The sequence below is a fragment of the Patagioenas fasciata genome, chromosome 8 (assembly GCF_037038585.1).
Source record: "Patagioenas fasciata isolate bPatFas1 chromosome 8, bPatFas1.hap1, whole genome shotgun sequence".
In the NCBI taxonomy this organism is placed as follows: domain Eukaryota; kingdom Metazoa; phylum Chordata; class Aves; order Columbiformes; family Columbidae; genus Patagioenas; species Patagioenas fasciata.
In genome coordinates, this window is record NC_092527.1 from 20,331,565 (window position 1) to 20,359,273 (window position 27,709).

Genomic DNA, 27,709 nt, shown 5'->3' on the forward strand with positions numbered 1-27,709 from the left:
AGGTACCGGCTGCTGCAGGCAGCGTTCAGTTCCATCGCACTCCCACCCAGGGGCTCAGAAGCACGTTTGCACGAACCGGCCGCAGGGCACAGCGAGGGCCCCACACACCGGGCGGCATCCTCCCCGTGTCTCCCGCGCCGCGGCAACCGCGCTCCCGCCCTCTCGCCCGCGGAGCGTCCAGCCCGGCGGCGCTCCGGGGTAAATGCCGAGGCCGGGCACCGGTATTCGCGGGGCGGCTGCCACTACGGCGAGAGCGGCAAGCGCGGGAGAGGCACAGGCAGAAGCGGCACAAGCGGGGCGGCAGGGGCGCCGCAGCAGCGGGACAGCAGCGGGACGGCCCCGCCGCCCGGCTCCACGTGCGCCCGGCGCCGCCGAGAGGGGAGCGCGGTCCCGCCGCCCGCACCGCACCGCCCCGCGTCCAGCCCGGCCCAGCCCAGCCTGGCGCGGCCCTCCTGGCGTGACTGTGACTTTGCACGTGTCTCGTCCTCCACCGGGGGCAGCACCGGCGGCACCCAGTCCCCCGCCGGTATGCGCTGGAGCTTCTTCGTGAGGAAGAGCCCCTCCCGCGGTCCCGCCGCCCGTTACCTCAGTTGCTTTTGCTCCAGCTTGAGCTTCTTGGCTTGCGGCTCCTCTGCTGCCATCTTCGCGCTGGCTGGCGTGCGGCGCGTTTCGCTCGCCTCGGCCCGCCCGTCGGCCCCGGCCCGCCCCGCCGACCGCGCCGGCACCGCCACCGGGGGGCGGGGGCGGCAGGGCGGGCGGCTGTGCCGGGCGCCTGACGGGTAGGGGAGACCGCGCCGCCCGCCGCTCCTGCCTAGCGGTGCGCCGCCGCGCCGCCTGCCCGGGTGGTTTTAGCGCCTAGAAACAGCGCCCGCCCCTTGCCCACCGCCGAGGCCGAAGGGCACCGGCGGGCGGTGGGCGGCTGGCAGCGGGGCCGGTAGGGCTGGAGGGGGCGCCCGTTATCCGCTGCTCAGCGCAGGCAGCGCCCCGGCCGCCCGCGCGTCCGCCGGGGGGCGGCCCCGCGCGCTGCCGGGCCTCGCCGCCATCTTGGCCGGTGCCCCGGGAGCGGGACGGGCCGAGCCTGGTGGGGGCGAGCGGGCCTCACCGGGCTGGGGGAGGTACGTGGGGCCGGGGCGGGGGTGTTGGCTTCCGTGTTCGGGGGACGCGACGGCCGGCGGGGCGGGCCTCGGCGGCAGCCGCGAAACCCTCGCTCGGCGGGAATCGCCCGTGCCCGGCCCCACACACAGCCGCCGGCAGGTCTGGGTGGCGGGAGTCGGGCCGGGGTGACATTCCTGTCAGCGGCGGTGGCGGCAGATTGCCCCGGAAACCCGAGACTTCCCCTTTTAGCGGTGTCCCTTTCCATTGTTCGGTGTCCATCCATATACTGAATTATTTCCGTGTGTGAATAAAGCACCTGTTTGTGTGGGCTCTGGTGCGTGTGAGGCACCGCTCGGCCTGCGCTGGAGCGGAGGCCCGGCCCGGCGCCTTCAGAGCGGTGGGTGCGCGGAGGCTCAGGGGGATGATCTGCACAGGTCAGTCCGGAACGATGAGCGGGGATGGGGAGGGATCACGCACAGGGAGGTAATTGAGTTTAGTTTTTAGGGGAGGTGGCACAGGGACTGCGGGAGGGATGATGCAGGAACTGCCATCCAAGGCAAAACCTGCAGCCGGGAGGGGCAGGGGGGCAGCACTCAGGTCGCCTGAATCTTTCTTTGGCAGCACTGCTGCGAACATGGTGGTTCTGGCCATGATGTACTTGCTTAATTAGCAAGTGGCCCCGTGAGTGTAGATTTGCATAATATGCGCTGGAAATGAATCTGTTATCGTCCATCACTGTGCATCGTACATCGCTTTTGCTCTGGCCAGTACCTAGCAGGGTAATTGAGAGGAGGTTGTCACTGCTTTTCTTTTGTTTCAGTGCTAATCTGCCTTGAAGTTGCAATGCACTCAGCATCTTTTCAGTATGATGATTTGTACCCATTAGATGTTGACCAGACCGGATGAGTAGCTTCACCGTTAAATGTAGCTATTATGTAAACAACCAGGCAAAAAATCATACTTGAATTATGAAGATTCATGTTAAAAGAAGGCAGACTGCAGTATGGGAGAGGAAAAGCTGTTTTGCAAGAAAAGCACAGCAAAATTACTTGTGCAAGAGATAGAATGATGGAAGCAGTGTTTTACAAAAGAACTGACTATTGCAACCATGAGAATGATTCAGCTGGCAGTTCCCACCAGGTTTGAATAGTACATAGCTTCTCATTTATTTTTTAAAAGATCTGAATGGTATTTCACTGTAAGTGTCTAGGATTTAATCTGTGGTGTTTTGGGTGCTAAAAAAAACACAAGCAAACCTGGTTTTGAAGAAAAAAAAAAGAGGGACAAGCAGATTCTTTCCTGTGTGTGCATACCTGAAAATTCCTTGCAGATGGAAAATTAAACATTAAGACCACTCCGTGCCCTCTAGTACTTAATTTTTCTGTTCCTTGTCCAGAAATGAAATTTCCTGTTGTGCAAAATAGCTATGCATCAGCTAAGTCCTAATTATTTTTTCGAACAAAGCTCTCCTTACAAGCAGTTGTGCATTAAGAATCTTAAATAGAAATATTGTCATGAGGATTCAGGAAAGGAAACTTGAAGTCCTTGAGGTAGAATGGTCTGAACAGCGGGTCACAAGTGGCAGCAATACTTCATGGCTGTAATAGTGGGAGGAAACCAAATTAAACCTTTTTGGAATGTTAAATTCCTTCCTCTTATTTCCCTTTTATTTCCTCCCAATTTACAGCTTCTCATATAGCTTTCAAAACTTCATTAATACACAGAAAATAAGTGTAATCTTTTTATGCTTACTCAACATAATGCATGAGAGGCTTCTTTTTAACAGGAACTTCATAGAAAATTCTTTAAGACTTAGTATTTGAGAGCCTGATTTTATTCATATACAATGGAAGAACTAAAGAGTGCTGCTCTGCGCTCTTCTTAGGGAAGAGAGGCAAAAGTGCTTCTGTGCCTTTTTTCTACCGTCTGCATTTGGCCTGGTTGTGGTGGAGTACACACACATTAGTAAGAGCTGTCATTTACAGCAGAGTTCCAGTGATACTTGCTGGCTCTGATCTAGTATTTCAGTAGTGCATGGCTCTTTGGCACTGTGCTTGTCCTTTCTGGAACCTCGAGTGCCTCTTAAAATAGAGCCTGTGAAAAGGAGCAGTATAAAGCTGGTAGCACTGTCGCCCCAGCTCATCAGACTTACTGGAGCAGTGAATTGGGAGAGCACAATGAAAAACATCTTCTCAAAGAACTACTGAGATGAGGCTTTTATATGCTTTGATCAAATCCTGCTGCCTTGGCTGTTCAGAGTTCTCCATGGTTTGGCTGGGGTATGATCCTAATTATCAGTCTGTTCCTGAAAATCCCATTGACAGTAAATGCCTGTGTCCATTTGTCCCTCTCTGTCTCATCAACACTGTTTTCAGAAGGAGAATTTCTTAAAGTGGTCTCTTGGTAGTCCTAAAGCAGCTGATTCGGCTGTAAATTATGGTAAAAATGTTCCATCTTCATGTAAAAATTTAGTTTTACCAATGAATTTTTAATTGTTTTGGTGAGGTTTTCTTTTTTTTTTTTTTTTTTTTTTTCCTAAGAAACTCTTGCTTTTTCTGCTTTTACAGTGAAGCTTTCTGTTCTTGCAGGTCCCAAAGGGAACTGCAGTTATTCAGGATCTAATACTATTGGATTATTCAGGATCTAATATTGTTCTGCTGGCAAGAGATGGAACTATCCTGCCAGCAATTAGAAGATTTGTACTGGAACTAAATTGGACAGTGGCGCCATGCAAATGAATTATTGGAAAGCTCAACAGTCAGTAGATGAAATGCTGCACAATTTCTTATGCAGGCTGTGACTGTTAATTGGTTAAAGTGTGGAGGAAGTTAGAAATTTATTATGGATACAAAACACTGATTTGAGACAACTTCAGGGTATTCTCAAAGGACTACTTCCTTATAAAAACAATTCCAGAAAGTTGCTAACAGTGTTTTAAATGAAAATAAAGATAGATAAATAAATGTATGCTGAGCATCGGGGAGGCAGAGTGTTTAGCCTTTAATAGGGATGATCTTGCTGGGAAAATATCTGAGTAGTTGTACAGATACAAGCACTTCATGATGTTAAGTTAGATTTGATTTGATTATGGGAGTTTTGCTTGACTAACAGGAGGATACTAGGCAGTTCTTAAGAAGGGTTGCAAAAATGTTTTTAATGTGCAGACACCTAAAATGTGGGCATCTTAGAAGTAAACAGATTAATGACACTTGAACAGCAGCAGTAAGATATGCTAACAATGATAGGAGCCTTACAAAATCTGTGAAATTACAGAACATTCACATTTTAGTAAGATATGAGACTTCCAGGTGTATCAGTTTGAATCACAACTTCTAATGTTGTGTCAGGGTTGGTCCAGCCAGTGATATGCCAGAGCTGCCATGTTTGCTGTCTTGAAAATGTCATTCAAGTATTTAATAGTACTTCTTTAAGTCTGCTGTTTTAAGGGGCAGTGAATGGGGTTGGGGAGGTGGGGAGCAAAGGTTGTCTGTATAGTTCTGCCACATCTGTGACACATGTTGAATTTATAGGAAAAAGCTAAACTACTGACCAGCTGGTTATGACAAAAATACTACCTTTAAAATAGAACTAGAACTGCCTGTCGTAGCTTGTTTCTCCAGGTTACTTTAAGCATTTTATTACTTTCCATTCACTTGTCACTACAAGTTCATTTCCACAAATACATAACAGAGGTTCAGACAGTCCACCCCCACTAATCCCTCCACCCTTCAGAGCAGCTACACCATGTGCAGGGAACATGGAAGCTGTGGAATACTTTCCCAGTGAAGGTCCCATTTTGAGCCATTTTTAGTAATCATTACTAGCTCTAAAGGGCATTGCAGAGGTCAGTGATAAATTCCGCACTTCCTGGTTGTCAGAGCTTTGACTGTAACTCAGCTCAGTATTACAGAAGAACAGCTGCTAACAGTATTTCTGCATTAATTACATTTTTGAGTACTTAATTGTAGTTAAGGACAGGCACATGCAGTCTTTTCCCTTGCTTGCAGCTTCTTCCTCTTACCAATGAGCTCCACTTTTCTGTTGTGAGCCTGCTGTGACTTCAGTCCAGATGTTTCTCTGCCAAGAGACTGAAAAAACAGTAACATTGAAAAATCCAGATTTAGTCAGAAGAAAAGATACAGACTTGGAAACAGAGTATGCAAAGCACCTTAGTTAAGATATTTAGTTCTTCTGTGAGGACTTCAAATTCTGGTAGGATGGAAAAGACTACAAGGTATCACATGGAGTTTGGTGTGTCAGAGCAAGGATGGGAAGTCTTTGAGAAGTTGCAAAACCTCTGGGGGGCTGCTTGTTGCTGCAGTGTCTGCAAGATGCCTTTCAGTCAGGCAGTAGTGTTGAAGGCTGTCGGCCTCCTAAAAGGAGCTTGAATGGCTTGCTCTGAACTAAAGATGCAAATAATAATCCTTGTATGTCGTCAGTTTGCTTCCTAGGTAGGCCTAAAAGCAGAGAGGTGGGAGATGTGTCCTTTTGAAAAAAGTCCTAGAAGCACACCTTCAGTATTTTACATAGAGTGGTTTTATGCTGCCATCTCGAAGTGGTGTATGTGTTCGCTGCTGCACAGATTCTCTCATGATTCTTAAATTTTGATGGTGTGCTTTTGCTACTATTTTTTTAAACTTACAAGCTTTGATTCAAGACCTTTACCCTCAAAGTGTCACAGCTCTTAACATGCTTTGCTGCTTGGCCACAAGTATTGACTTGACCTATTAGTGTGAGGAATCTTAGTTACTAGATTGATTTCTTATGTTCAACATTTTTTAATATTTTTTTCTTTGCAAATCTAATGTTCTGACAAGATAGAAGAAGGTAGGGTACTGAGAAGTGAATTCAGGAATGTATACGTATCTGAAATGAAATCTGGCACTCAAGAAATAGAGTAGCAGGGAAGTATTCAATATTGGGAGCACTCTAATTTTTGTGAAATAATAGCTTACATAAGGTATTTTTATAGTAGTACAAGTTGTAAGATAACCAACATTAAATCCGTCTTTAATTGGCTGGTGCCAATTGTTTGACAGTGTGTAGTATAAATCAAATTACTTAGTCTCGTGTATAGCAGACTGATGGCTATACTGCTGTAGGAGCTTCTTTACTATAAGTCAGCACTGGCAGAGGGAAGTGTCCAAACTGAGCTGCCCATTGACAGATAGGGCAGGGCTTGTGCCTGTGGGTCTGCCTGCTCTGCACTTCAGCTGCAAGGAGGGAGCTTTGGTTTTCAGAGTACTGCTAAAACTTGTGAAGGGGGAAATGGGTATGTGAGAGGCTTTGAAGGGAACTCTTAAGCTAGAAGCAAAATAATTATGTATCAAGGGGAATCCTAGGTAGGATTTGACCACTCTATTCCCACAGATACTGCAAAGCTGTCATCTGCTGAGCACGGTCCCCTGGGTCAGTTTGCTTCTCCAGTTCACCATGAGGCCACACAAACATGTATGTTGTATGAATACAGCCAGTACCTGGGCACTTTGGGGCAGATGAGTAACGAGGGGCCATGGACCAACACTGCTGTCCTTTGTGGCTCCCCGTGTGCTCCCTCAGTTGCATATCTAGTCATGGTCTAACATCCTAAGTGGAACTTACGGCACAAGCAGAGGCCCTGCTAAGACAGCTGTTTCACGTGCCAGGAGCTTGCTGCTGCCTAAAGGTAGCAATTATGTTGGACTGCTCCACTGCTGCGCTTGTTAAGAGTATATCGTGACAAATGCAGTTGTTTCTGATGAATACAATCTATATGAATGTTAACAACAGGACAACTTAAAAGCTTTAAAAACTTAAAAACTTAAGCTTAAAAGCTTAAAACCATTCTGTCACACATATCTGATGTACTTCGTCAGAGTATTGTCGAAAGCTGCCTGCAGCCCGGCATAGCTGGTCCACTGTGGGCTGTAGATCAAGTCCTCTGGAAATGACATCTTAGCTGGTGCTGCTTGTGTGGAAACTCTCCTATGCAGCTTTGTGTGCATTTACTAGGAATTGAGTTTTCTATTTGTTAACAGATATGCTATTGTATCCATATTAAAATGTACAGAGAACTATTCTAAGCTTTATAGCTGATCAGCTTCTTATGTTAGGGCTGTCTTGGTGTGGAACAATACTGACATTCACTGGTTGATTATACTTGCCACCATTGTGTGACTATCCAGAAGATTTTAGCACTGGCTAAATTCAGAATATGTTTAGTTGAACTGGATTAAAGCAATTGTGCTAAGGCTCCTTTATAAGAATTCTGTGCTTACAGTATTAAAATTGTCTGGTTTTTAACAAACTAAATTAGAGATTAATTTGGTCTGGGAGAGATACAGCTTTGTGTCCTTTCCCACTCTTAAGCAAACTGGCAATCACAGTTTCCAAAAGAACTTCCTCATACAGTGTATTGGCTTAGTTGGATTTTTCTGTCCATGTTTTGGCTATTGGTCTTTTTGTGTCTACTGCCAAAGACAGTGTGCTCTCAGCAGGAGATATCTAAAACCTGACAAGGCCCCAGTGAAGATGAGCACATTGCTGTCATGCATGTGAAGAAGCAGCTGGAGTTTAGAATTTGGAAAGCTGGATCTTGGCTCCCATCCCATATCTGCTGACTTAGGTGGAGGGACACGGCATGCTAACTCCCTTCTTTAGTTGTCTTTTATCACCTTATCTTGTGAGCTTTGAAAGACATACTCTTGTTTCGTCAAGACCTGCAGGGCCAGACAGTTTTTCAGTGTTACAAGTGTATTAGGAGGCATTGTAGAACTCGGGGCAGTTTAGGTTCAGACACAACAGCAAGAGCACATTCTGGATGGAGCTAAGCGCTTATTCCAGTATTTTGGAATGAAGCTCAATCATACAGTGTTTAGACTCCTTAGTATCTCTCTGAGACTGGGCCATTTACATCTAGATGCTTCTATGCCTTCCTCACATTTGTGTGCCAGAGTTAACATTAGCAAAGGAGCAAATTTTATCTGTGTTTTATGGCATGATCCTGGCCAAACGTCCTTAGGTTAATGAAAACTGTGATAGGTTTTTGGTAGGTAGGTTTGGCTTCTCTTGGACATGCAGAGTTGACAGTGATCTTCCTGTTTTGAGGTGTGGATGCCCAGTAACTGTTTGATCTCTTTCCAGTCATGTTTGAACTCCTCCAAAGGCTAAATAAACTTCCGTTCAGGATATCTCTACTGCTATCATCTCCCCTTTTCCACTACCTCCTCTCCTCCAGCTCTAGTACTTTCTGGCAATGTAATAACTTGTATCAGAAAGCTGATCTGACCAGAAACTCTTTTTTTGTCTGTGTCAGTTTATGGCTGGGCCAGTTTCCTGATGTAGGTAATTGCAGGGCCACAGATCAGCTCAAATCAATACCTGGAAGGCAAAAGGGATGAATAGCCAGTGGCAAGAGCAGCTTTTTCAGTTACAGAATGAATTCATGCAGGATACAAGTACCAGGTTTACTTCACCATGAGGAGCCGGTGCTTGGGTTCCAATTTGTTTTGTTTTCTAAGCCTGACTTTAAACTTGGACCTTATTTTTGTTAAAGGATGGTTATGCTGCAGGTCAGCCAAAGCATTATATATGTCTGATGTAAAGGCTAACGTGATAAACTGAAGTCTGATAGCATGTCTCTTCTGTATATGTGAAGAAAATGGCTTAGTCACTTCATTTGAATCAACAGCTTAGTTCACTTAATATCTCATTCAAAGTTGAGAAATAGACTGCAAAATAGGGTTTTAAAAAAAAAATATATATATATATAAGTTTCTTGTCCCATCACTAAAATGATGAGTGACTGAGGCATGCTATTTGTGAATCTTTAAAGATATGACAAAAAATCATGTGTGTTATCTGCAGTTTACACTCCCCTTTTTCCTGAGTTAGCGTTTCAGTGTAGAACATTTTATGTAAAAACATTTCATGTGTGTTAAGCACATTTGAGAAAATTTTATTCTTTAACCTGATTTAAACTCCTGGTTTTGTGTACTTTTAATGAATTCCAACCCTTTATCCAAGTGCAGCTTGGCATAGATCCTAAGTAAAAGACTAATCATCCAGAAAACAAAAAACACTTTTCTAGTTCAATAGCTGGCAAGCTAAAGAGCTATATCCTTAAGGTACAATTCTTAGTTATGTGTGAAAGTTATGCAAACTCCTCTACCATAGGAAACTTTATGTGTAAGTTACCCTTACATGTTGCCAAATATGTTTAAGTGAGTGCCAACTCAGGAGAGTTAGCTTTTCTTTAAGAAATAAATAACAAAAAATAAATAGGGATGAAAGTAGAAATCAAGGGTGCTAGCTGCTTGCTTGCATTGTGATATATGTTAGTGACTCAGTTCACTGTGAAGTATTTTGTGGTTGAACATTCCTCTAGATGAAGAAAATGCAATTTAAAGAAAATCAGCAAAGCAGATATTTTTCTTAATTTCACAGTGCGTGTTAATAAAGAATAACCGTTGCAAGAAAGGGAGTCTGGGAGAAGAAATAATGTCAGCCCTTATATCTTTTTGTTTATTTTAACTTCTTTGAATGTGTTTCCAACAGAAAATGATCCACAGCCTGTTTCTTATAAATTGTTCCGGTGACATATTCTTGGAGAAGCACTGGAAGAGCGTTGTGAGCCAGTCTGTGTGTGATTATTTCTTTGAAGCTCAGGAGAAAGCAATCGATGTTGAGAACGTGCCTCCCGTCATCTCAACGCCACATCACTACCTCATCAGCATCTATCGGGATAAAATCTTCTTTGTGTCTGTCATACAGACGGAAGTGCCACCACTCTTTGTAATTGAATTTCTACACCGAGTAGCAGATACTTTCCAGGTCTGTCACCATAAAATAATTTTAAATTTGAAATAATTCCAAGGGAATTTTTGTATAAACTTCTTTTGAAAAAAGGTAAAAACCCTCCGGTCAGTGACTTTCCCCTTTTAAGTTAAACACTGTTTTTTAAGTTTTTTTAAAGATTTTAAACACTGGTTTATCGTGTACAAAGGAAAAGGAGGTATATTTTGTGTACTCATTTGATTTACAGATACCAGTGCATATGCACTGCAAACCAAATCCCACACTGTAAATGCTGTCTTTTTTTCTGTAAGCTTTGGTACTGCTCATGTTAAATGGATGAACAAGAAGGAGCATGCAGTCATGAAGGACTCTGGAGGGAGGAAAAAGATGAAAAGTGCGAGTCAGTTTTTAACCTGTTTCAGAGATACTGTAAATGAAAGCTCCTCTGTGAAGATTAGGCATTGTCAAAAGTTAGTCTCCTTATTTTACGAGAGCCTTCTAACCAAAGATATGTCCTTTGGGACATATATGCTACTAAACTACATTACATTAATTTCACTGTTCATGCTGTCTTTGTTTCTAATTAGGTGATAAATAAATGTAACCTTAACATAAGATGCAATCAGACTACAGAAGTATTAATAGCTGGAATTTCTGATCTGTTTGAGAGTGTCTGTTAAAGAAAAAAAAAACCTCCAACAAAAATCCTCTCCTTTGTAATCTCTGATTTGTTTAGGATTACTTCGGCGAATGTTCTGAAACTGCAATTAAGGACAATGTAGTTATTGTGTATGAACTTCTAGAAGAAATGTTAGACAACGGCTTTCCACTGGCAACAGAATCTAACATACTGAAGGAGCTGATAAAGCCTCCCACAATTTTGCGCTCCGTTGTCAACTCGATCACAGGTATGAAAATAAATAATTTTCAGTGGTGACTGACTGCTTAAAAACAAAACCCCATCATGCTTCATAGCTAAAAAATAATATCACAGCAGTGTGAATCGGTAAGTTGTGGCCACTGTCCTGCCATTTCTCACAACTAAGAGTTGAATAAAAGCAACTTCCTCTTTATTTGCAGTTACTGCCTGGCTGCTTTAATATCCCTAGCAGCACTGCCTAGTCCAGCCACAGCTGCTGAAGTCCCTCAGGAATAGCAGTTCCCAGCACATACTGGAGACAGGTGCTCTGGGACTGGTACAGAACTAGCCCCAAGCCTCGAATAACTGAGAGGCATTGGAGAAGGTTATGTGTTTTATAAGAAATTGTTACAGGAAGGTACTTAACAGTTACCTAATAAATCTTTGCTGGCTGGGAACAAACAGCATGAAGGGAAGCAAAGAGCCTGTCCTCAGCCTCCTCCCTGCCACCATCAGCCTCCATCAAGTTTCAGGCCGTTGTAGATGGGTGTGTCTTGCACTGACAGAGCCAAATGTCTGTCCGCTGAGCTGGTGGAATCTACTGGTCTGGCAAGTGGGTGCAGGGGAGGTACACACACCGTGAGGTGTCAACATGGGGACAGAGATAGGCAACATGTTCACCTATGCATGGTGTTAAAGAAGGGTAGTAGGTGGCTGCAGGGCCATGCAGAGATAGTACTCAGAGGAGCTGGTCTTCGAGGTAACACATAGGAGTTGATCTTTGAGTATAGATCTCATCAGCTTTAACTTCTGTTTTCTGGTTGTGGATTTGTTGGGGGTTTTTTTGGGTTTTGGGGTTTTTTTTGTTTGTGGGTTTTTGTTTGTTTGTTTGTTTTAATGTGGTTTTCAATGGTAGTATACTATGTTATATGTAAGTTATATATATATGATACATATATGTTATACTTATGAAAAATTTCTATTTTGTTAATGGACTAGATGCACCACTGTAAGGGGAATTTAGACTCCTGAAGCCAAGGGCTGCAGCATCAAATCCTCTTGTTTTATCTAAAGCCTTATTAGATTTCCCTAGGAGCTTAAAGCACCTGCCCAGGGCAGCCTGCATCTTGTCACTGTCAATAGCGTAGTGCTGCGCGGGTGGGAAGCAGCAGCCTGAGCTCTCCTGCCTGCCTGGCCTGGCAGCCCCGCCTGCGCAGTGCTGGTGCACCCTGCAAGGCTGCTGAGGGACAAGAGGCACGGACACAGCAACTGTTCCCCTTCAGAGATGCAGCAGGAGTGAGGAAATGATTGTTGCAATTCCTGCCCAATGTGCTATAGCACCAGAGTGTACTCAGGAAGGGGTTTTTGTGTGAGTTATTTTACTTGCTGAAAAGATGAAAACTTCTGTTTTCTGCCTGCTAGGAGAGGGCCTACCCAATAGGTTGTGTAGAAATGACAGCTGCTGTCTGTCAGCCTCTCAGTGAAGCTGTCTCACATAGCAGGACATACTACCACATTCATTGTGGTAAAGGGCACAAGGAAGCATGAGCTGTGGCCCTATCCTGAGACTTACTTCTAGCAGAGGGTCTTGTTTCCACTGTACTGGGATTCCAAGAACAGTCAGCTAAGCCCCTGAAGTGATTTTTTTAACTTATTTTTATTTTTTTTTTTTAAGAATCATCAGTTTATAAATAGGTAGCTCAGGAAGCCCTTTTCTCACACTGGGTGTTGTTAAAAAACAGGATCCGAGGGTCTCAGCAAGGCAGGCCAGGGCAGTGGCATCATTGTTAAGGAGCCCAGAAGTTCAGCCAGCAGGTCAGGGTCAGGATCAGATGATAACAGGGTAATTTACAGCTCAGTGATTGCCAGGAAAGTCCTTTATGATGAGACAGGTCAAGCCAGAGAGTCAAGTCTTTGAGCCGCGATCTGGATCGATTTGGTATGTGGTCAGGTGTAGACGTGGCTGTCTTGTTGCTACAAGGTAGCTCAGATGGGTACCAAGGTGAGAGCCTCAGCCTAACATCAACTCCCAAACAAAGGGGTGGGAGCCATCCCTAAGGCTTCTTCCAGGTCTGTCTTCATAACAACTCATCAGTAAATCAGCCCTGGGGTCAGGCAGCTACAGCTCTTAGGAGAAGGGGAAGCATGCTTAAGGCAAGGTTCTTGAATTGCAGTGATGAAATCCTTTGCAGGATCTAGCCCCACACCTACTGCCACTCAGACCTCCTGCTGACTTGAGCATTGGATTTTGCTGTGCAAAGTATAGTCTGAAAACCCTAAGTCTGGACACATCTTTAAAGTGCATTCATGTCACCTAATTAATGAAATTGTAGTGGTCCAGGTTCTAGTCTGCAGTTCTTCGTTTGATTCTTTGATTCTTAATTTTGGCTGTTGAAATGTTCCTGTTGTAATTGAGTTCCTTTTCATTTTTAAGGCAGTAGTAATGTGGGTGACACACTTCCCACCGGACAGTTGTCCAACATTCCCTGGCGCAGAGCAGGGGTAAAATACACAAACAATGAAGCCTATTTTGATGTCATTGAAGAAATTGATGCGATTATAGACAAATCAGGTAAGATGCGTTGCAAACTCATTTTTGTTTGTTGAATATTTACATTTAGATGCTGATATTTAAAGGGAATACAGTCCAGCCACTTTTTTGCATGTGTTTTATATACATTAATCTATATCTTAAATAGAAACATATGAATTATGTGCCCAAATATATTGCTTCAGTTCATCTTAAAATAGCAACATGCTCCAGGCTCCTTCAGGAACATCCACAAGAAATATTCTGTACTTAGATGTTTTCTGTTTGTATATTGATTATCTTTTAGGTATAAAAGGGAAAAATAGTTGAAGTTTTAAATGTGATGAGAAACTTATCTTCCATTGTTCCTGCCACATCCTCAAATGGGCAAGACCAAAGCTTTCATTAGCTTTCTTCTGACAGCAAGACAAAACTTGGTGTGAAATAGCTGGACAGTATTGTTTTTGTTTATATATAAACTGGAGCCAAATATTATGAAGCATAATAGTGGTCCTTGCTTTTCTGTAAATGAAACTTGATATCTTCAAATACAAAAAATCTTTACTCTTAGATTTAGCTCTGAGGAGGAATCTGATAAGTTTTTTTTTTCAAATTTGCCAGTGCCAAAAAGTAGAAAAAACTGATCCCAAGAAGAAAACTGCTGTGCTGTGGACAGCAGCCTGCTGGTTTCTTCTTTATTGGAGCAATCAGTTACTAACGCTGAAGATGCATGACACCATTTTGTGGTGGTATGAGACAGGGAGCAAATCTCTGATTTCTTCATGCAGTGCTGCTGTTGTAGCAGTACTCAGTGTTGCTTTGGTTCCACACACCAACTTGACAAATGCTTTGGCCACCGTTGAACTGAATAGTCATAAACAGCGGTTGTGCAGCTCTTACACTTGCCGTCTTGAGACTTAACGAAGGTGAAAATGGCAGTCAGAGCACCCTGACGGCTGTGTTACTCTCCTAGCTCAACAGGGTTCCCAGGAGCAATAGGAGTGCTTCATCTGAGCAGTCAGAATCAAGACCATGTTTGTATTTCGTTACGTATTTCAAGCCCAATCAGTGTCCACTGAGTGTTTAAATTTCCTACTGAGGATCCACTGCAGTAGTCATAGCCATTTTTTTTCTGCTCTGATGCCTTGAGGACTAGCAATACAAGAATCTTTCTTCCTTATCTTCAGTATAACTAAGTAGAAGATACAGTTGCTTCTCTAGAGTAGGGATGTTATCTTGTTTCATAGGGTTATGGTTAACTCCTTTAATCTGAAATAGAATCCCTTCTTTTCAGGCAAAATATTAACCCCTAATTTCTCCTTCCTTTTCACTAGATCAGCAATATTTTCTACGCACCTTCTAAAATAACTTTTGCTTGTAGGGTTAATTAGTGCAGAGTCCTCCTCTCACTTTTCTCTCTTTATAGGGGATTTGAGGCAATGAGCTTTTCTTGGGTAACATGCTTGGTATTCTTGCTTTGGTTTTTGGGGGGGATGTTATTGTAAATTTTCGCTATGGGTTTATTTAACATCAAGCTGAATATGTAATCCTGCTGTTCAACAAGCCATGCTTGTGAAAGCCAAAGTTATCTGGCGCTTTATAGCACAAACTTACTGTGTTTTCACATGGACTGTTTTGATGTGCTTCAGCATCCCTGCACCACTACACAACTTGCTAGTTTTCTAGAGATGGGGCACAGGGATGAAAGAAAAGATTCAGAGCTTGCATATTCTGAAATTCTTACTTGCTGATTACTGGCAACTGGTTCAGGCACAGCCAGGACAAGTCCTGTGCAACAGTTGGCACAAGTATCATTAACTGATTTGGGGCAAGCTGTTTGGTCTGGCTCATGTATTTTAGCAGCTGCCCAGGCCACAGGTAACTGGAATGACCTTTTCTATCTGTGCTTGGCATGTTCTTGAGTGCTGTGCAAATATCATCTCTGCCCTCTGGCTGCACTTCACAACGTTTGCAAGGCCCTTGATAATAATGTTAAGTCAAGTGTCTGTATTTTTTCCTGCAGGTTCCACAGTGTTTGCAGAAATCCAAGGTGTTATTGATTCATGTATTAAGCTCTCAGGAATGCCAGATCTTTCTCTTTCTTTCATGGTAAATTTAATATATATTTAGGAATTTTAATTGCTTAGGATTTATTTTTCTTAATGATCGGAGTTAAACAATTTTAAGAGCGCAATCACGACTTCATGTGTTACACATACAAAAAATAACTGAAGTTTTGCATTATATTGTAGAAATTGCATTGCTCAGTAGTTGGAATGGCTTTTATCTGTACATAAAAATACACTCACAGAAACTGCTGCACCAGGTCAGACTAGAAGTCCATCTAGCTCAGTAATGTGTCTTAGATAATGAGTAGGAATAATACTTAGAGTCTAAGAAAAAGGAATTGTGTAGAGTTCAGTAGCTAGTTCAAACTGCTGATACTTGATAGGATTTCACTGCCTGCTTTGCCACTACTTACAGAACCCACGGCTGCTGGATGACGTCAGCTTCCATCCATGTATTCGCTTCAAACGCTGGGAGTCTGAGCGAGTCCTTTCATTTATTCCTCCCGATGGGAATTTCAGATTGATCTCCTACCGTGTCAGTTCACAGAAGTACGTTTCCATTTAGACACACTGGTCCTTCAGATACACCACCTACTGCTTTCCATCTGAGTAACCGCAGATTTCTCCTTGTTATGGGGAGAACTTGCATTCTTGCTAAAATGCATGTTCCCAGGTTTTGTCTCGTCTGTTGCTCTGTCCCCACTAAAACAAGAAAACAGTTTTTCAGTGAGCTCCTGATACTCAGCAACCATTTTTCAGGGGGCAAACTGTACATGACAGTAACATAGAGCTATCCATTCCTGGTAGTCATGGTTGCTGCAAGATGCTTTATGGCTGAGTCTCTGTGTACACAGAGAACTGCTCTTCATAAAAAGAATAAAGCAAAAAAGTCTGAACTGCTGATAAGTCTGATTTGACTGGTGGCTGTTCTGAGATCTGGCTTGGTGAATTACTTTAAAAAAAAATTAAGCAGATGGATGGAAAGAGATTAGGATAAGTGATTTGGAAGAAAATATTTTTTCGTGTGATTGCTAATAAAATCACTTCAGCAATGATGTTGAAGAGCCGAGTATCACTTTTTAAACAAACTATTTCTAACTTGAATACCTGCCAAAAACACATCAACTATTTGTGAGAAACAGCTTTATTTTCTCAAGCAAAGTAGCCAGGATGCATTCAGCTACTGTCTTGTCTTTTCAGCTTGGTCGCAATTCCTGTATATGTGAAACACGTGATCAGTTTTAAGGAAAATAGTTCTTCAGGAAGATTTGATGTTACCATTGGACCAAAACAGAACATGGGGAAAACAATAGAAGGAGTTGTCATGACAGTTCACATGCCAAAGGCGGTGCTTAATATGAACCTCACTGCCACACAAGGCAGCTACACATTTGACCCAGTTACTAAAGTAAGTGTTACGTTTTTATTTATTTAAATAGCTAAAACATTAGAACTAGTCATGTGTATTGCAGAGCACTGGAGCAGTGTTTCACACATGGCAGAACACTTTCCCTTCAGCATATGTTTATCTTCTCTTTAAAATTTACTTTTTCAACCTTAAATACACACCAGTTGTGATTTCTTGTTTTATCAGTCTCCTTTCCCTTCCCCTCTCCCTTTTCTTTCTCTCTTTCCTTGTTCCTTCACCCCTCTGATTTTTTTTCTTCAGTGGATGCAGCAATATTTTGCTGATAGTTTCAGCTATGGTATATTTTCCAAGCTATGTTCTTTAAAACATACTTATCTAGAGAAAAAGCAGTAATTTGAAAATAGGTAGCCACAAAAGCAGGGAGCAGAAAATGAGGAAAAATAACCTTTTCCAGATCTGCCTGAAGATACATAGGAAGGAAGACATAGGGTCTGAAAAACTGTATCTTGAGAGTCCTGCTTTCTTGCCTCTGAGCTAGGGTTTGAGACCTAGATTTACTAAAGCTCTTGAAGCTTTCTTGCTGAAATGCAGTCTAAGCCAAACCATTCTGCTGGCTCTAACACCTTGCTCTGAGCTTTCTGCTGCCCTTGGAATATCTCAGTCAGCAACTGGATTTGAATTGTAAGTGAAAGCTTCCAAGTAACATTTAGTTTCAAAAAGAACAGACCTTGATATTTTGAAAACAAAAACACCAAGAAAAACACTTGAAGTCTCCTTTCCTCTCTGCAGAAATAAATGATCCTGTTTTTGTCAAGAGTTGGGATAACTAGGTGGATTGTCATTGCAAAAGTTTGTAGAAGTAGGAAATAAAAAATAACCTCTTGTGAGTGAAAGGCCAGCTTGGTTCCCTGTATCTTCTTTGAAGTGTAAGAATGAATGGGAAACAAGTGACCCTTGGAAGGTTACTCTAACTTAAACACCTCCTTTTGCCAAGTGCCTTGCTCCTGGCCTCCTCCTGCTCGTGTTTAAGTTCCTGTGACCTTTGCGCTGGTTACTCGCCTTGCTTCGTGGCTCTACCTGACCCGGTCTCACAGCAACCATCATCACAGACAGAGCAGATGTGTCAAGTGCACAGCCCAGCTCAGGAATGCCGACAGGGCAAAATCAACGCTGTGGGAGAACAGACCTCACACCTGCGGGAGCCCCAACCGCACCTTCTCGCAGCCAGTGGGATCATTCCCAGGGCTACCAGGCTACTTCCTGTACCCAGCTGGCAAACTAAAAGTATGACATGAACTTGGCCTTATAGGTTGTTTTCCTAGAAAGCTACTTCTGCTATTCTCTCTTTCCTGACAAGGTGTTAACATGGGACGTTGGCAAAATCACCCCTCAAAAGCTTCCAAACCTGAAGGGTATAGTGAACCTGCAGTCTGGAGCCCCCAAGCCAGAGGAGAATCCAAGTTTAAACATCCAGTTTAAGATACAACAGCTTGCCATTTCAGGTGAGTGAGTGGGTGTGGAGTGAAGCTGGTACTGACAGAAGGCGTAGCAGTAGGAAGTGAAGTGGGAAACCTGTGAATCTTGTAATTGGAGATGCTGATCCAAAGTCAGCTTGGTCCAAAAAAGGTGAAGTCTGATTTACCCAAACCTGACAGTTACTCTTGCTAGAAGACTCCCTTGCTGGGAATTGTGAATTCCCAGTTGTTTTGCTCAAGAAAGACTGTGGGAAGTGTACAGAGGAATGGGGTATTCTTTGTTGACTTGTGCATTAGACATGCAAATTTATCCTTTTGGTGAAGAGTAATGGATGATGATATAAGCGTGCTGCTCTTGACTTGCACCACTAAAGCCCTTTCTAGTGGTCAAAAACTCCATTAATTTTAAAGAATTCCCTCTTGTTCTTTCCTCTGGAGCTGGTTAGTTTTTCTTCTTCAAAACAATCTGCAAGTAAAATCAGAACGAAGTCTGTAGGGTAAGTGCAGAAGTAAATGTAAAGCAAACAAGGCCTCAGTCTGTAAACACTTGTGAGTTGCCCATGTGTAAAATGCTTCTGCAAGCAAACTTTGCAGGTTTAAGACCCTGACAGAGCAAAGACTCACATTTGTAAAGGAGGAAGATGACTGAAGGCAGTAGATGAGAATGGGTGGTAGTATCTGCCTGCCTTTCTAGGGAGGTACCAGGCTGTGGTTCTTTTGCTTCCTAGACTGCTTTGCTGAGAAAAATAACACTTAGTCCTTGTGTAAGAACAGAATCCTGCAGATTCCTCTTAAACTTGCAACCCACTAGTTTAAATCTAGCAAAACATAGTGGATCCAGTGGCTGGAACCTGTAAGAAAGCAGGGGACAACCTGAAACTGTTAGGTAATTAGTAGTTACTGGTGTCAATAGCAGGAGGATTTCTGGTCCTTGCAATTATGATTTAAAGTGGAAAGAATTCTAAAATTTGTCCTTTGCTTCATCTGCATTATTGGACACAAGTTCAGCAAACAGGAGCTGTGGAAGATAGAGAATGGTCTCTGTTCCTGCTTCAAACAAGATGAACTTGTGGAAAGAAGGAAAATGAGCTTTGTAACTGATCTTAAGGTGCTTCAAGCAAGCAGGACTTCTAAACAGACTGACATGATTTCTAGCATTCTGCTTTTAACTTTGTACTTGTTTTTGTCTTTTTCAGGGCTGAAAGTAAATCGCTTGGACATGTATGGAGAAAAATACAAGCCTTTTAAAGGTGTCAAATACATTACAAAAGCAGGAAAATTCCAAGTCAGGACATGAGAACATGCTCTACTTTCACGAAGATATTCCCCATAAAAAAAAAAACAACAACAAAAATTGACTGCTTAGTGACTTATGTTGCTATTGATTAGGTGCCACTTAATAGACACTGATTAGTTTGGGATCAAAGCATTTGTGCACAGCAGCTCATAAAATGAAAGCATAGCTTAGGTTTTTTTTTTAATATGGCTTTAAAATAAGGTACCTTTTTTCTAATACACCTTCACTCTTTTTTTACTGAATTGTTGTGTTGGTGAATAGCTTGATACAGATGATCCACACAACGTCGCTAACACTACACTGCCAGTCAGATACCAAAGCCCAGGGGCCAAGCACATTATGAAGGCCAGACAGGCCACTAGAAAAGTCTTGTGGTGGTGGCTGGTTTTGCTGCTGCAGCTGCTTGCAGAAAAAGCTCAGCTATTCTCGCAGCCACCTGCAAGCTGGCATTCCAGAGAGCGTCTTGTAATCCCTCCGGAAACGGAGAGCAGCAGTGAGGGACAGGGGTCCCACCACAGCCTGGGACAGAGGAAGTGTCACTCCTGAGAAAGAGTTTCTGATGAGGAAAAAATAATTTCCTTGTTGTTTACAAGAAATCGCCTTTCTTAAGAAGCATTTGCCTTAAGCAGCTTTCATTTGTGCCATCTGCAGATGAGCTGATAGAATATTCTGCATTAAATCTGGGAGGTGGTTGTTGCTTCAGTAATCCACTTTCTTCCCATTCAATCTCATCATCGCCACCATTTTTTTTTTTAAGAATACAGTTGCAGAGAGTAAGATCTATTTTTTATGTGAAGCCTTTGCTTTGATTTGGATGTTCCACTTGTTGGAAGTGGATGCCACCAGATCTGTGCCATGTGTACCTTGGAGTATAGCTTTTTAGATAGCACAATAGAACTGTCAAGTGTATTTAATGGTCATGTGCTTTAATGTTATGAAATAAAGGGAACTCTACTGAAAATACATCTTCTCTTGTGAAGTGTTGGTGCTGTTGTAAACTATTAGTGATGCTCTTAGGCAGGAGACATCTAATATGCAATGAAATTATGACTATTGACTGAACTTCATCACTCTGCAAGTATTTAAAGTTTAGATAGGGCATTTAGGAGCATGCCAGGTAAGCTCCCTTTCATGTTTTTTGTTTTTCAGTGGAAATCAATTTAGGTTTAGATTATGACATTTCTAAGACACCAGTGACAATGCAAAGCTGATTAAACTTTTCCTTATACACCAGCTTAAACTTGTTCTCTCTGTAAACTAATAACTGGTCCCTGGTCCTGTCAGGTTTCAAACCATACATTCAGTTAGTACACAGGCTGAGAAACTCACACTCAGAATTAAGGAAGGGCGGGACACTGGAGAGTCTTTGTTTCCCTGAGCTGTTTGGATTAAAGATTGATGAACAGGTGCTAACTTTTAACTTTGCTTCAGATGAAGAATAGGAACTAAAGCCATTCAGGAGTCAAAATTTCAAATACGGGGACAAAAAAATGATCCAGTCTGAGAAAAGGAGGGGGGACCCATCTGAAAACTGGCAGCAAGCCATTAAGAAAAGAAATGGGCATATATTTTCTGTTGGTAACTTTGGTAACATCACTAAGGTAAACATGGTCAGAGATGACCATTCTGAATTCCTGAAATCAGTGTAGATAAAACAGCACTTTTATGAACCAGCACCTGCAGGAAAGCCCTATGTTTGTGTAGACACAACAGTGCCTACTAAAAGCTACTAAGCTTTAGTCTACCTTTTTCAACTGGAGAAGCACCCATAAATTCATGACTCACCCTCCAGTTCCACTCCATGTCAGCAAACAGCATCTTTCAGTTACGCTAATTTTACAAGGTCTTGTTTTCAGCTGTAACTGATAACGTCCCAAGCTGAAGTCTGAGTAGTTAGTGCTACTCTCTGCTGTAGCAGCCTGGAAACTCTAGTAGATTTCAGAACCAACACCATTACTGACACAGAATGTAATCCAGGCAAATCCCATTTCAAGTTTCCAGCACCTTGCATGGTGCTATCAGAACAGATGACCATCAGGTCTCTGGAAAAGCTCCTGGTTTTCCCCCACTGGATCACAGCTTCCAGTAAGTTCTTTAATTACTAGATTTATGAGCACAAAAGATAGAAATAACTTGCTTTAATCTTCTCCTGTTAGAGGAACTTTGCTCTTTTTTCATGTTCAGAATATGTAAAAACAACTGTTACTTTGCTTAAGTATTTCTGCTGCTTTAGCTTTTTGCTCTTCTTGTCACAGTGTTATCCACTGCTCCGTTATCATTAATACTCACAAGCTGACATTTGTACAAATGCATTTTTATTGTTTTCACAGAACCAAAGAAAGGCTGAAAACATTAGACTATACAATACATTTTGGCTTATAAACAAAGTTTTATAGTGGTAGAACATTTTTAAGTGACATTCATGGTCTTTTTCAAATTTTTGCTGCATTTTCGGTCTGAAGACCAATAGTGTTCAAAAAAGCAGTAACTGCATAAGGTGGACAAATATCTCAGCTTCTGCAAAACAGTTTGAGAACTTATAGCAAACATTCTGGAAGAATATCAAAGGCAACCATGATTCATAACTTCCCTGCAAACATTCCTCAATGAACAAAAAGTGATCTTTGGCATAAACAATTATGTATTAAAGGCATTAGTAATATTGCATTAATATCAGTCAAGCAACTAAACAGTGATGCTAAAAAACAACAAAACAACACCTCAGAGAGAAGCCTGAAGGGGGGTGGGGGACAGGAAATGTGAGGAGCACTGAAAAGTAATACAGGAAGACTATTTGGAAAAATCCCTTAAAAATAACCCCTACCTATTCAGTGTTATTTACTATTAAATAGAAATTACTACAATACAATTATGTTAAAAATCTGGTATAAACCAATCAAATGCAAGACATTCAGGTTAAGGCTCTGGCACCCCTTCCTTCCTCTTCCTGTTGCAGGTAAATTGCAGGAAGAGAGCACTACGGAAAGATCTTAAGTACCACGTATTTTGTAATACCCAGACACCAGGAGTGAATTAAAGACAAACGCGTGCTTGCTCTTGCCAAGGTCAGTTTGAGGCAGATGTATTACAATCAGTTTAACTTCCCTTTTTAGATAACAGTGCAATGAAGGGCAGGAGGGTGGAGGGGAGAAAGTCCAGCTGTGGAGTAACTGTTGCAGACAGGTCCAGGACAGCTGACCGCGCTGTGTGTCTCTTTGAGCTGTTAAGACTGAGCAGTTTTTCCACAAGGGCACTTATACTAAAGGTGGCTTAATCGTGCAACAATTCTCAGCAAATTAGGAGGGCATCTTGAGGTCAGTGCTGATCTGGGCAGAAGTGTGCAAGTGTTCCTTGCCCATGAGCAGAGACTCATTCTGAAACAATCATTCTCCTTTACACCAAAAGATACTATGGAGTAATAAATGAATGTGTACATATATATGTAAGGCATGTTCAACTATGGAAGGATAAAAGTATCCTAAGTCTATTTCAGTAATAGAGTGGGGGGATTTTGTGGGTTATTGTTGTGACTTTGTTGTTTGTTTGGTTTGGTTTTTAAAAGATACAGTAACATTTGGTTCAATTCAGTATTACTAGAACTTGAAAAAAAAGATTTTGAGCCTCCAAACTCAAAATGTCAAAACCAGTAAAAATATCCTAATTAATTCAGCATTAGGAAGCACCATTTGCTGGTAGCCAGAACTACTGAAAACGGGTTTCAAAAAGCTTATGCATTGTTGGAAAGAAGGGCAGTGAGACAAATATCAAATTTTAAAACACCTTATCTTTTAATTTCCACCTTGAGTGGCTGGAATGACACTAGAGGGCAAGAAAAAAAAAAAAAAAGAATAATTGCATGTGCTCATCTGGTTTTCAAAAGGAAAGAGCCAGCACGTGGCATTTTCTGGTCCTGGACATGCAGCCAGCTGAAGAGAACCAGGATTTTTCAGCTCAATACGTTACTGAGTTGAGCAAGGAAAGAGTTCCATGATTGAAGGTCTCCAGCGGCTGAGGCTCAAGCTGTCGGCAGTGTGCCACTCACATCCACTGCAAAGCATTTCAGTACAGTACACAAGTTCTGGAATGCCTACCTACAGACTCAAAGACAGCTCCAGTTTTTGTTGCAGTACTATTGCCAGGCAAAAAGAAAAAGAATTTTGGACATGGAATTTTAATCTTCAATTTACAACAGGTCTGTTGCCCCCTGATTTTAATTAAAAACCCCACATCTTCCATCATTTCTGCATGGTTTAAGAACTGCCAGCTAAACTCCTGTTGAGAAGTTGAATGTCTCTACATCAATGATTGTCCCTAAAAAACTGCCAAGTAATCCATAGTGTCCTAGACTTTCAACACTAGCTTAAAGTGAGGTCCATGTTTTATATCATGACATGGAAACTACTGAAACATACAGTGCATGAAATGAAATGTGCTTCTGGGAGTACAGAATTCATGAAGAGAATCTTCAAAAGAAAAAAATATATAAGAACTATCAACTGTTGGAAGCAATTTTGAGGTGTTTGATACCAAATGTGTTCTGAAGACATTTGAAATGCATTATTTTATAATTCATGCCCTTAGAATGGGGCATTAGCATACGCTAATCTTCAACTCAGGTATACAGCACATTTTGCTGTTGATATACCTCTTCTGTTTCCAAAAAAAGGCATTTTATGTTACACAATACTTAACATGGAAAGTGTTTACTGATACCATGGGGTCTTTCTGACCCAGCGAAGAGTGAATCCAGCATCTGTTCTTATTTTAATGGATGCTGCTTCAGCTTCTCTCACAGTTTCCTTCACAGACTGCATGAGATTCTGGGCATTATGAACCAACATCTCAGTTGCCTGTCAAGAAAATGAAACATTTCCAATGTATTAGTAAATACCACATTCAGGACAGTAGCCTGGAAGCGCACTGTACGTGAGGAGTCCCAGTGCAAGCATCAAGGCAGGAGATTGCTGACTTAGACTATGGAAAAGGGAACCAGCTTGTCTGTGGGAACGAGCGTTACGCTGACTCACAGCAAGCCTCTCCCATCTCCCACTGTATATTTGTGCAAAATCTGAATGACAGCTGCGTGTCTCCAAGCAGAGTAACCTCTCGGCAGCCCGAGCCGCGGGGATCCCACAGGAACGGAGCCCTGGGGACCCCGCCGCCCCGCGCTACCGGCCCAGCCCCGGGGGCTGCGGGACAATGCTCCCCGCGGGCCAGCAGAGGGCGCTGCCGGCGGCCAGCGCCGCTCGGTGCGGGGCTCCCAGCCGGGGCCGGAACGTGGGAACCGGAGCGGCCGACGCTCCTCACACTGCAGCTCTTGAGCCGGGAACCAAGCTGCCAGACTACAGCTATTTCACAGAACCGCTGAGGTGAGCTCCAAACGCCGAGTGCCCTGAACACAGCCGATATTGCACGTTGTATACTTTTCTCCATAAAACCGCTCAACAATGCCACGCTACCAATCATTTTCACACCTCTTACCTGTTCCGACTCTTCATCACTGATATTAGTTCTGCCCAGCATGGTGGCTTTGACAGTGGAAAGAATTTTGAGTTGTGTGCTGATGGTTGGGATTCGCTCACAGACCTGAGGAACAGGGATTAAATAAAACACTTCGCATCGTAAACGGAACAAATCCATTATCTGTTATATTTTCAGATAAGTTATTGGATTTTGTTTTACTATTACATAAGAAATAAGCACAGAAAGAATCTTATAACCATCACGACTTTGTAACAAATATTGGTAGGATACTTGAATCTTATTTTACTTGCTTTGGGAATTTTTGGGATGGAGCCAAAATTTTTCCTTTCCTCTGGATATTCCTCAAGGGTCTGCTCAGTTAGGAATACAATAATGTATATTTGGCTGAGACTGAAAAACTAGGAGTGTTATATTTCCACTACTCTTCTTCAATACAAAGGAATGAGTAGATACAGCACAAAACAAAGCAGGCTTAGGGCAGGGCTGTGTTCACAGCACAATATTTTTTAAAACCACTTAGGACACTTCCACCTTCCACTCACCTATAAACAAAGCCAGACTTTACAGAATGTATATGACCATAGGATCTAAAAGCAGATCTAGAACTTGACAAAGCTTTACAAGCCAAGGGAAGATGCACACTATTTACTGCCACAACTCTTGTACTCTACACTAAGAGAGGAACAGAGAAAAATAGAAGTATTTGAGTCATTTACAAATGAAGTTATTACCTGCAAGAGGTTTGTTCTGATGCGCTTGTCAGTGCACTGCTTTGCCACCTCTTTGGCTAACCGAGTGACTTCATCTGATGCCTTAGCAATATCCTTTGCACACTGAATAAGGGCACGCTTGTTTCCACTGCCTCCTCTCACCAGGCGCGACATCTCCGCCATTAGCAGCGCCATTCGTTTAGCAGCAGCAATGATGTCATTACCCTGAAGAGAACAACATGCATTAGTGTTCGTGCCAGGACAGAAGCTTCACAGAAGCCATGACTGAACAGCAGTCTACATTTTGGTAGCAACCCTTTTAAGAAGGATGGAAGAACCATTTGTGAACACAGAAGAGGTTTCTTCAAGGAACAGGGAAGATCTGTACTAATTGTATGTTTCTGACATTTTTCTTCCTAACACTCAGGAAATAAGTTTACTTCAAAACTGGAAAAGAAGTGGTAAAGAAAAATGTTAGTTTGTCCATGGAATGAGAGTTACTGCTCTGCTGGCTAGGTTAAGATAAAACATGTTATTAGCATTTGAAATTCCAGATTTCCCCAAAAAAAGGCCTTTTTTAAATTTAAAAAAGTGTGCTAAATAGCTTGTTAAACCAAATAGCACCGATTAAGTTCAATGGTGTAGTCATAACAGATGAGCATAAAATTTTCAGTGGCATCTGAAGTTGTTAAAGCATCAGCTATGCTGCTAAAGGATAAACAAAAGAATTTGTGACATAAAACTTCTGTCACTGGTAACGTGGAAATGAGATGCAACTATTACCTTTTTTTAAACAAAAAAGTTATTCCTTGAAAATAAATCTTCCTTTTTGACAAAATCTTTCCCTTAAAGATGAAGCTTCCAACAGATAAGAACTTGATAGTTCAAAAGATAATCTAGTGATATTTCTTACATTAAAATCCATATTTCTTTTATTAAGTCCATCAAAATTACAGTCACAGAAATACTTCTGAGAAATATATGAAACATGCGAATTAAGTATGACCAGGCAAAACCATTTCTTAGATACTGTTCCCGAGAGAAACCTAGTGCAAGAAAAAGCAGACCTAGATGATCGGTTGTTAGTAGTCTGTTAGTATATTTAGATTCACTTTTGTAGGAAGTTGTTAGAAGTGAACTATTTGATGCCATGAAGCATTCCTCTTGTGTGGATGACATATTAGCAGAGTGAGTTTAAGTATTAGCACAGTCTTTCCTCAGTATAATTCCACAATTAATGACCAATGAAGTTTGGAGCAAAGAGTACACAGCAGAACCAAACTCAGCACGTGATCTCAATCCCTGTGCGCAAACTTCCATGACTCACTACTAGCAAATTCAAGAAGATAACCCAAGATACTTTACAGATACAGGTGACACAAAAAGCTGAACTACTTGTTACCGTGACCTAATAGCTAAACAGTTTGCTAGTATAACCAGTTAGGATGCAAATGACATAACACAAAGCTTTTCCATGTTTTCACGTAGGAGGATCAAGAAATTAGGACCAGTGTCATTTACGAAGCTCTCTAACAAGTTATCCAAGCATCAGAATCTGAAAAGGACAAGAACATTTTTAAAGCCCTTTTTAATTAAAATAATTTAGTGTATCTATCTATGTAAATATATATACATACACATATACATACACACACCCCCCTAGCCTTTGCTTGTTATGGGACACCAACCTTGATTTTCGCAGCATGCTATAAGAAGTGACCAGTCTTGCAAACATTTGTGTTTAGACAGAAGAGACAGGCTACTTGTGAATGTCTGAACCTCATGTTAGATTTCCACTGTTTCATGTAAGCACAATCTCAACTCAGCAGCTAACAGCATTCAGTGCAGCTTCCTCAAAGAATTCTCTCAAGCCCAGCATTTGCAATACGGCCAAGTGCAAGCCAGCAGTCAGTCCTCTTGGATAAACTCTGCCACACAAAGCCATTCCTCACTGGAAGGTGTTCTGATGGCAGCAATGGAGGCAAAGCACAATACACACATTAAATGACTTCTTGAATGCTGTATGCTCTGCTGTATCTGGAAGTC

At 42.2% G+C, this 27,709-nt stretch overlaps 3 protein-coding genes across 10 annotated transcripts in view; 1 reads left to right on the top strand and 2 right to left on the bottom strand.

The window, feature by feature from the left end:
• The window catches only part of ADK (adenosine kinase), a 287,218-nt gene extending 286,372 nt beyond the window's left edge, over window positions 1-846 (bottom strand). The window contains exon 1 of one of the 2 annotated variants that reach the window (XM_065842920.2): window positions 586-846. In XM_065842920.2, the coding sequence (XP_065698992.1) occupies window positions 586-641 (56 nt within the window). In that variant the 5' untranslated portion in view covers window positions 642-846. The remainder of the gene's footprint in view (window positions 1-585) is intronic. The other variant, XM_071811816.1, reaches the window with a different exon arrangement.
• A 138-nt stretch (window positions 847-984) lies between these two features.
• On the top strand, window positions 985-20,434 carry AP3M1 (adaptor related protein complex 3 subunit mu 1). Of its 3 annotated transcripts, XM_065842919.2 has the most exons (10): window positions 1,048-1,115; window positions 6,466-6,546; window positions 9,631-9,906; window positions 10,607-10,778; window positions 13,164-13,301; window positions 15,283-15,368; window positions 15,744-15,877; window positions 16,529-16,736; window positions 18,055-18,199; window positions 19,369-20,434. In XM_065842919.2, exons 2-10 carry the CDS (start codon window positions 6,529-6,531, stop codon window positions 19,467-19,469), a joined length of 1,278 nt encoding a protein of 425 aa, XP_065698991.1. In that variant the 5' UTR covers window positions 1,048-1,115; window positions 6,466-6,528; the 3' UTR covers window positions 19,470-20,434. The 3 variants fall into 3 exon arrangements, with proteins under 3 accessions (XP_065698989.1, XP_065698991.1, XP_065698990.1); XM_065842917.2 differs by lacking the exon at window positions 6,466-6,546 and having other exon boundaries at window positions 985-1,115; XM_065842918.2 differs by lacking the exons at window positions 1,048-1,115; window positions 6,466-6,546 and adding an exon at window positions 1,243-1,529.
• A 1,333-nt stretch (window positions 20,435-21,767) lies between these two features.
• VCL (vinculin) overlaps window positions 21,768-27,709 on the bottom strand; it is a 54,537-nt gene continuing 48,595 nt past the window's right edge. For 4 of the 5 annotated variants that reach the window (XM_065843928.2, XM_065843931.2, XM_065843927.2 and 1 more), the window contains 3 exons: window positions 25,685-25,888; window positions 24,951-25,055; window positions 21,768-24,319 (listed from right to left, as the gene is read on the bottom strand). In XM_065843928.2, the coding sequence (XP_065700000.1) occupies window positions 24,173-24,319; window positions 24,951-25,055; window positions 25,685-25,888 (456 nt within the window). In that variant the 3' untranslated portion in view covers window positions 21,768-24,172. The other variant, XM_065843930.2, reaches the window with a different exon arrangement.